The sequence below is a fragment of the Caenorhabditis briggsae genome, assembly GCF_000004555.2.
Source record: "Caenorhabditis briggsae complete genome, chrIV, whole genome shotgun sequence".
Classification (NCBI taxonomy): Eukaryota; Metazoa; Nematoda; class Chromadorea; order Rhabditida; family Rhabditidae; genus Caenorhabditis; species Caenorhabditis briggsae.
The window spans coordinates 12,269,116-12,277,770 of record NC_013487.2 but is presented as its reverse complement, the minus strand read 5'-3'; the positions used below and the strand labels follow the sequence as shown (position 1 = coordinate 12,277,770).

The following is an 8,655-nucleotide window of genomic DNA, read 5'->3' as shown; positions in this document are numbered from 1 at the left end:
ATGCGCGCATCCGGGATTTCGGAGTGTTGTAGTCGGCCTACCGTATCAGACCCATATCGCACACATCGCCCACCCACCTAGAATCCATCTAGGATACGCGCGCATTCGGAACACTCGATTCAGCCTCTCCCGCATCACACACATATGAGACTCATCGCAGCTCATTGTTCGCGATATGTGTCAAACGGACTTCTAGAGGATCGCATATGGATCGGGTCCTTTATGCGCATCATCGCCCAGGACCTGTGAAGCCTCCTTTTACCACAACACTACACAACCGATATTTTCCTCTCACGCGGAATTGGTAGAGGAGGGAGGGGAAGTTGAAATCCCCAGCGCACCGAAATCGGCCCAAATTTTCAGACAAAGTTTTTCGGCCTGGGAGTGAGAATGGGCTAAAAATTTTTTCGTCATCGTATAGAGCATGTCTTAAACTATAAGTATTCAAATTTTGAGCAAATTCTCAATCGTTGTCTAAAAAACCTTCCCTTGTGAGGTTAAAGTGTGACAGTCTGCCGAGTCGTCTCCGCTCCAGGAAGGAGAGAGGGACCCCACAACTTTGCACCTTATCTATGTTCCTATGAAAGATACCAAAAAGACCTGAAAAAATGTGGATAATTTTATGAGGAACATTTTTTTAGTTGACTATTTTGGAATAGTTTTTCTAGGAAGCGAGATATTTAATTCAAAAGACTAGCTATGCAAAAGCGCTCTATTGAAAGGCGCGATCGCCAATGAAAATGTTTGAAGAAGGTGTATTCCTGCTGCACGGTGAATTCTCCGGAACGTTTTTCGAAATAAATTTTTTCGCGCTCTTTTCATTTTTGGTCGCAATTTCGCTGTGTAGCGACTCAGTAATTCATTTTTTAGCATGCGCGTCAATACTCAGCGCGCTTAACTACAGTAGTCAAGTCACTGATATTGAAGAAACGAACACAAAAACAAGAATATGGTAGGTGTTCAAAAACAAATTGAAAACTTAGAAATATTTCCCAGTCATCAGTGGTTTAACACTCGCATTCGTCAGTATATGATTTTGGAAATCTTCTTTGTAATATCTCTGATTATGATTCTCTCCAGGTTTCAAACTATATCTAATCAGAACGAGCGGGTTTTGGAAATGGTAAATTGTGAATTGATATTCTCATTTGAATAATTATTGTATGTAGGTTAAATCAATGCAGTCTCAAATTGGTACTATGGAAAGAAAATTAGATTCGCTAGTTTTTCTAAAATCAAATCAAGAAATAAACCAGTTTGAGGGTACAATTGCTGATGCACTCAAGAATATTAAATTTCCAACACAAGATTCATCAGACAAAGTGGGGCCAATCATCATTCCGCAAATAAACCGATCCATATCTAAAACTGAGGAGAGTGATCTCAAAATTCCTATCCCCAAAGAACAATTCAGATTAAATGCAGCTGATTTTATAAAGGGAGCATCTGTGGACATTGCTCATTCTTCCAGTTCAAGTTTGAATCCAATAACTGGATATGATCAAACTAATCTTGTTTTACTTGATCGTCTTCAATCACCATCCGATAAAGCGTGGTGTACAAATGCGGAGAATCCAGTACTCACTATCAATTTGGCCAAGTATATCAAATCAATTTCTGTATCATATCAACATTCTAAATGGCATAGAATAATTCCGAATGGGTCTCCCAAAACATATGATGTAGTGGTGAGTTGACTTTTCCGGTTTAAGTTTATCAGAATATTGTTCAGGCTTGTCTTGACTTTTACTGCGAAAAATGGGAACCATTAGTATCCAATTGTGAATAGAGCCAATATGATTCAAATGAACAGATGTGCAACATTTCTACTCATCTGGATGTTCCTTCGATTGGAAAAGTCCAATTTCGATTCCGTTGAAAATTATGGGGACACAAAAATGACTTGTGTTCACTTGGTTCGTGTTTATGGAGAGACGAAGACACCTTCGAAAATTGAAGAGAAGAATTTGGAAAGTGAAGAAATTTGTGCTGATTTCAGATGGTATTATCATAACAGCTACTTCAGATATACATGGGTAAATGGAGTTTTAATCTACACTGAATACAAATGGTTTTTTTCAGACGGATAAAAACTGTACAGCATACTTGTAAAATTCCGGGCCGGCCCGCCAAAGCCCGGGCCTGAGGAAAATTTTGAGGCCCGGGCCCGGCCCGGAAGACCCGGTAGCAAAAATTTTGTCATTTTGAACCGAATTTTGAGCTCTCAATACAATTTTCTATATTTTTTTGTGCTTTTTGGATTGTTTGTCTGTTTGATCAAAAAATATCAAAAAAATTTTTTGATCGAAAAAAAATCACATAAGGGTCCCCCCTTATGTGTTTTTTGAAAATTTCAAAACTTGTGGAATGAAAGGCCCGCCGGGCCGGGCCGGGCTCGGGCCGTGCCGGGCCATGCCTCCGAAATTCCGAAAAAAGCCCGGCTCGTTACAAGTATGCTGTACAGTACTCTATGAAAATAATTGTTGCTCCGATTGTCCCGAATGCTGCGAAGTATGTTTGATATCTGATTATAACGGAAAAACCTTCAGAATCATTTTCCTAACCATAATTTGTACATCGTTTGTCATTGGTTTGGTTGCACTCTTAATATTGTTTGAAACTCGAACCACGAACACATTAGCTAGGTATCTGGATCGTTTTCCAAACGGTGATGAGTAGATTTTGCTAGGAGCATAAAAGATGCATGCCTGATGCGGTTTCATGCCGAGATGTTATGTAAAATTATTGTTACATTCCTTGATTATTTTTTCATTTTCCTTGTATTTTATGAGGTTGTTCATCTAGTGAATTTCAAAACGACTTTTACTATAAGAATTCATTCAAATTGCTTTCTGGGTATATAAATTTATCAGTAATGTTTTTTTGGTTCAATAAAACTTCAAAGCTGAAATTTCTGATGCTCCCCTAATCAATAAAAAAATAAATAAAAACCAGAGAAATTATTTTATTCCTATCTAAACAAATAACATTTAAAAAAAGTTCAGACGTTCTTCGCAACGAATGGCTGATTACTGATGTATTTAGCCCAACAATAAGGTTCACTAATATTCAAAAGTAGAATGGCCAAAGCGTCATCTGATCCTCTGACTTTTCGAACACCAGCTACCAAGTAACGACGATCGTAGAGAAGACGTTTCCAGTTGTAACGGAAATCACGACGAGCCAGACGGCCTTTCGGGCGATTGTAAATTATATTGAACTGCAAATTCTTCTTCGATTTCCGCTGATTTTTTGAGAAAGAATTACCTGGCACGTTGCCAAGTTAGCATCATCGAATGGCGACTTTGTGAATAACGATTTGATGTGTTGACTTCCGTCGTAGAAGATATTGATAGAGTCATAACGAAGTTTATGGACTTGAACAACAGTAAAATAGGCCAAATCAACAGAATCCGCATCTCGGGCATCTAAAAAATGTTTTTCTGTGTACCCCGATGCCTGTAGGATAACTCACAATGATCAACTCCCCACCCTAGATGTCTTGCTCTAGAGCTCACATTTTGTTTTAAGGTGAGCACACTGTATCGAGGATCTTGGTAACGGGCGATCTCCTGAAAATTGAGATTGAGATTGAAACATTACTACCGTATATACCGTATGCTTGTCACTCAACGAATAAATCACACATTTTCTGGTATATCGCTTCAGCTCTCGTTCCATTGCGACACTTTTCGAATTATGCACAAAGATAGCGTTGCATTGATGCTCATTTTGCTGGAATTGAAAAAAATAGACTTCGAAAGAATAACGTTAAAGGAGATTCTGAGATTCTGAGATTCTGAAATTCTGAAATTCTGAGATTCTGAAATTCTGAGATTTTGAGATTCTGAAATTCTGAGATTTTGAGATTCTGAAATTTTGAGATTCTGAGATTTTGAGATTCTGAAATTTTGAGATTCTGAGATTCTGAAATTCTGAGATTCTGAGATTCTGAGATTCTGAAATTCTGAGATTCTGAGATTTTGAATGATAGAAGACCACAAAGCCCGTCAACTTTGAGCCTGTATATCGCGAAACCTGTGAAAGATATCAAAAAGTTGTCAACTGACAAAATATTTGTAATATTATGATAAGCATTTTGTCAGTTGACTACTTTCTGATACCTATAGGGAATGAGATAAATTGGCTCAAAGTTGAAGGTTTTTGGGCTTCTACTTGAGAAAATATAGTACTCTGAGACTCACATCAACAAGCCAATTCAGCCATAAAATTGAATGTTTTGCCGAGCCAATCACCTTGATTCGTTCTCGAAAGTGTCGATACGAACACTTATCCACCACTTGATGAAGTGATGGCCACATCTGAATTCTTTTTGAAAATTGAGGATATGCAACGATGCTCTACAGTACCCTCTGGAAAAATTGATCATCACTTTCTTGGGTATTTGTCTGGAGATGAAGGCATTCTCGAGCTTCTCGGACTGACGATGGAGGCTAAAATTTTTTGAATTTGAATTTTCAAAAATTTAGCATTCCAAAAACTGGGTCACCACTTTCTAAGTTGCCATGAAAACTATTGAAATTGTTTACCTTTCCAATAAAAATGAGCCGAAAAACGAATAAAGTGAGCTCGGCAGAAACAAGAAGAAGAAAAAGAACATGTGGATTTGTGAATCGAATGTACTTCATCGGGAAAATTTAGAAGAGAAGAAAGAAGAAGAGGAAAAGGAATAAGAAAAGGGACAGGTGTGTCACACAGGAAAAACGAAGCATTTTTCGGAAGATCCATATCTTCTGGGTGATCCGTATCTCTTCACATTTGCCAAAACGATCTACAACGTTTTAGGCATTTTCTTTGAATTTGAAACCTCAGAATCTCAGAACTTCTGAATAACAGAATATCAGAATCTCAGAATTAAAAGAATTTTAGAATCTCAGAATCTCAGAATCTCAGAATCTCAGAATCTCAGAATCTCAGAATCTCAGAATCTCAGAATTTCAGAGTTAATAGAATTCAGAATTTCAGAATCTCAGGATCTCAACATTTCAGAATCTCAGAATCTCAGAATCTCGGAACCTCAGAATCTCAGATTTAAAATTTCAGAATAGCATTATGAATAGCAAACTTTTGAAATTTCAGAATTTTCAAATTTTCAAAAACCTAAAAATTTTAGAAAAAACATCAAATTTTGGATATCGACACGTTTGAAGTTTCGAATTTTTTCGAAAAATTCAGGTTTCCAGTTTTCCAGAAACATTTTCGAGATCGATTTTTTTGGACTTTTTGTAAAATTTTCAGACTATTTAGCTTCTTTCCAGAATTCCCATTTTTTGTGTTTCCGAAATTGTTGTGTTTCGATTTTTGAAGTTTAAATTTTTATGGTTTTTTTTTCAGTCAATTTTCAGAATTTGTAATCTTGGATGTTAAAAAAATTTTTAGAGGTTTTTTTTCCCAAATTTATAGGTTTTTTTCAGGATTTTTATATTTTCCGAAAAAAACCAATTTTTGGTTTTTTTGGAGACTTAATTTTTCAATTTTTTTTCCAGAAACTCCACAAACAATACTTTTCTCATAAACTGATACTCTATTAAATAAAAAAACAACAAACAATATTCAAAAAACGACATATTTTATTGCGACACTATATTTTCAAGGGCACTTCCTAGTTCCTCTTCTTTTTCTCTCATCAGGCAGCAACCAATTTGACGATGATTTCTCCTTGTTGAGCACCAGCTTTGAATGGAGCCTGTGGATCGGTTTCCTCGGCTGGTACCTCAGCATACTGAATGACGAGTTTGTCCTCTTTGGCTGGTCCCGATAGACGATTCACTTCCAATTTTGCCTTGTCCTTTGCCTCGACGAATCCATAAACGGGACGAACGCGGTAGTGCTCGTTGTTGGATGATTTGACTTTGAATGCCAAACGAGAATCCGTTTCGGAGACGATGTTGTGTGAGGAATTGCCACCAGAAGCCGGATAGTTTCCAGTTGGTGGATCGACGTTGATCATTTTTCAAGGCGATTCTTCTTGGAGAGGAAAACTTGCCAAGGTAATGATAGGATTTGGCGAGGATCGATCGATTATCGACAGTTTGATGGCATAGGGGGATGGAGGGATGAGATCAAGTTCACGAACAAAAAAATTGTAAGAAATCTGAAAAATCAACTGAAATTTGACGTCTTGTTCAGTACCGTATAAAACCTTTGGTCCAATTTATCTCGGTTCCTGTGAAAAAATAGAGAAAAGTGTCAACTAATAAATTGTTTATCGTAATATCACAAATATTTTATCAGCTGACACGTTTTTGATATCTTGCACAGAAATTGAGATAATTGAGCTCAAACTTGACAGTGTGGGGGCCCTTCTATAACAGGTTTTGAGGTAAGAATATAACCTTGAATCAGAGGACTCCTAAAAAAGCTCCCTGGAACTTTAATAAACCCTTAAATGCCGTTAAACCTGTATTAGAAAGGCCGGCCCTTCTATCGTTTCAATGTACCTCCGGAGAGCCCTGCTATTACAGGGGCCCTTCAATTAGAGGGGGCGCTTCTATTGTTCCCGAATTTTTGTGAAATTGTGGAACTTCCGGAATGTTTTTCACTGAAAAGGTACGAAAATTTTGAATTTCACACAACGCATTTTGATGGGGGCCCTTCTATTTTGGGACCCTTTTATTTTTCCAAGCCTCTCTCGGAGGGCCCTCCTAATAAAAAACCCTTCTAATATAGGTTTTACGGTTTTTTTAAGTTTTAAAAATAAAAATGAACCAAATTACCGTAAAACCAGTATTAGAACTGCCCCACACTGTCAAGTTTGTTCTCATAGTCAGTAATCTCAATTCGTATACAATATATCAAAAATGTGTCAACGGCCAAGTGGAAAAATGTGGACTAAGTTAAGATTTACCAATTTTTTCAAGTTTTCCGGATGTTTCTTTGAAAATTTCATACTTTGCGCTTGTTTCCACAAAAATTCGTCACTTTGAAAAATTTCAGTTTTGGTCGGTTTTTTGCATGAACAACACTATTTTGGTAATTGAAACTGTGTTATTTGAAGTTATTCAGCTAGTTTTAGATTTTTTTCAAGCTTAGTAACAAAAAATAGACAAAAAATGTGAAAAAATGACATAAACTGAAGTTTTCAAAAAATTATGAAAAATGTTCAAAGTTCGAAATTCAAATGGAAACAGTTACAAAACTTGAAAAAATTGGTAAATTTCAACTCAGACATAATTTTTCTACTTGGACCCCCTTTTCTCATGGCCCCCCCTTGTCATAAAGATCCAAATTGTTTATCATAATATAACAAACATTTTATTAGTTGATACATTTTTGATACCTTTCACAGGAATCGAGATAATTGAGCTCAAAATTGACAGTGTGGTGGCTCTTCTATTACAGGTCTTACGGTAACAAACATTCAATTTGAATTCAAATAAGCTTAGAAAACCAACAATTTATTTTCTTAAAAAACCAATATTTTATGAATACTAGACGACGAATATGCTTTTTGATATGACACTGATCGAGATATTAAGATCTCAAGGATAATCAGCGAAAGGCGACATGTCGTTCTCCTAGAATCCACTGTGCTCGATTTCCTCAGATCCCGAACGATTGGTGATGTCTTGAATGATCCGGTAGTGGCATGTGCTGAAAAAAAAATAGACTAAACCGCTGGCAGGATTAATTTCTAAGTTACTTCGGCGGTTTGCACAATTTGACTACAGTAAGATCCAAATCAATTCGTTTTTGGTCCGCGGTGCAGTCGTGACTGATGTAGGCTCTTGGCTTGTATCCCTTCGATAGCCATTCATCTCCATCCATGGCTCCGGCCATCGTGAAGCTGTATCTACCAGTGTTGGGTTTGAACACTTTCGGTTGGGTGATCTGATCCTCACCAGAGCTGAAAATTCGATTTTTATCGGCATATTTGTAGTTCATAAACTGACAGTACGGAGTCATACTCCCACCACTCGATTTTCAAATTGTATTTGGTTCGATCATGGTAATTGCAGAAGAGGGTGACATCGAATTGGAAGTGGTCCCAAGCCGAAGCGATGGGAAGAGCAGCAAGAAAAAGAAAAATGATACAGGAAGTTTGATGCATTTTTCCGGTTTATAGTGCTTGAGAGGTTTGAATTTTGGGTGTTGAGAAAACCCACCTGGATTATCTGTGTGAAAAGAGTTCACGAGAAAATTCCGGATTGCTGTAGCTTCAGTTTCTGTAAAGTTCTTACTATTAGCTCTCAATGAAAAGATGTCAAGATTCTCAAAGTGGTTTGAATCGTTGTTTGAAAATCAATTTTGTAAAGTTTGACATCCTTTTTTACAAAAGGCATATCTTATAAAATGGATCATCCGCACAATTACCTGGACTGATAGAAGCGACTATATCTTTAGACATAAGTTTCTTGTAAGCACGAACATTAGTAGAAATATAATTTAATTTTTGATTCAAAGGTCCTAAAATTTTTAAAGCGATTGAAACTTGGCCAGTTTACAGGTAAATTATTCGAAGTTTTGCAAGCCGAATTTCAGCCCGGTACAACTTTTTACTCAAAAGTTATGCTAGCACAAACTTTAATCCGGGTGATTATGCGCAACTCTATTTTTTTTGTCATTTTCTATAGCCAGACATTATGCGAAACTAATAATAATTGTAATTTTCAAATTTAGCATAGTCGACTTGAT

At 36.8% G+C, this 8,655-nt stretch overlaps 4 protein-coding genes across 4 annotated transcripts; 1 reads left to right on the top strand and 3 right to left on the bottom strand.

Moving 5' to 3' along the window:
• Positions 1 to 872: 872 nt before the first annotated feature.
• CBG04468 lies at positions 873 to 5,169 on the top strand (the record flags this gene model as incomplete). Its single annotated transcript, XM_002634407.1, has 4 exons — positions 873 to 952; positions 997 to 1,123; positions 1,170 to 1,688; positions 5,065 to 5,169. Coding segments are annotated over 4 exons (831 nt in total), but the record flags the coding sequence as incomplete, so codon positions are not given.
• On the bottom strand, positions 3,002 to 4,649 carry CBG04469 (the record flags this gene model as incomplete). The annotated part of the gene is made up of 7 exons (XM_002634408.1): positions 3,002 to 3,220; positions 3,268 to 3,428; positions 3,476 to 3,572; positions 3,616 to 3,735; positions 4,206 to 4,322; positions 4,371 to 4,454; positions 4,551 to 4,649. 7 exons carry the CDS (start codon positions 4,647 to 4,649, stop codon positions 3,002 to 3,004), a joined length of 897 nt encoding a protein of 298 aa, XP_002634454.1.
• A 478-nt stretch (positions 5,170 to 5,647) lies between the features above and the next one.
• On the bottom strand, positions 5,648 to 5,971 carry Cbr-ssp-33 (the record flags this gene model as incomplete). Its single annotated transcript, XM_002634406.1, has 1 exon — positions 5,648 to 5,971. The coding sequence occupies one exon, from the start codon at positions 5,969 to 5,971 to the stop codon at positions 5,648 to 5,650; it is 324 nt and encodes a 107-aa protein (XP_002634452.1).
• Positions 5,972 to 7,538: 1,567 nt separating this feature from the next.
• CBG04466 lies at positions 7,539 to 8,071 on the bottom strand (the record flags this gene model as incomplete). The annotated part of the gene is made up of 3 exons (XM_002634405.1): positions 7,539 to 7,614; positions 7,664 to 7,867; positions 7,914 to 8,071. 3 exons carry the CDS (start codon positions 8,069 to 8,071, stop codon positions 7,539 to 7,541), a joined length of 438 nt encoding a protein of 145 aa, XP_002634451.1.
• Between the last annotated feature and the right edge of the window lie 584 nt (positions 8,072 to 8,655).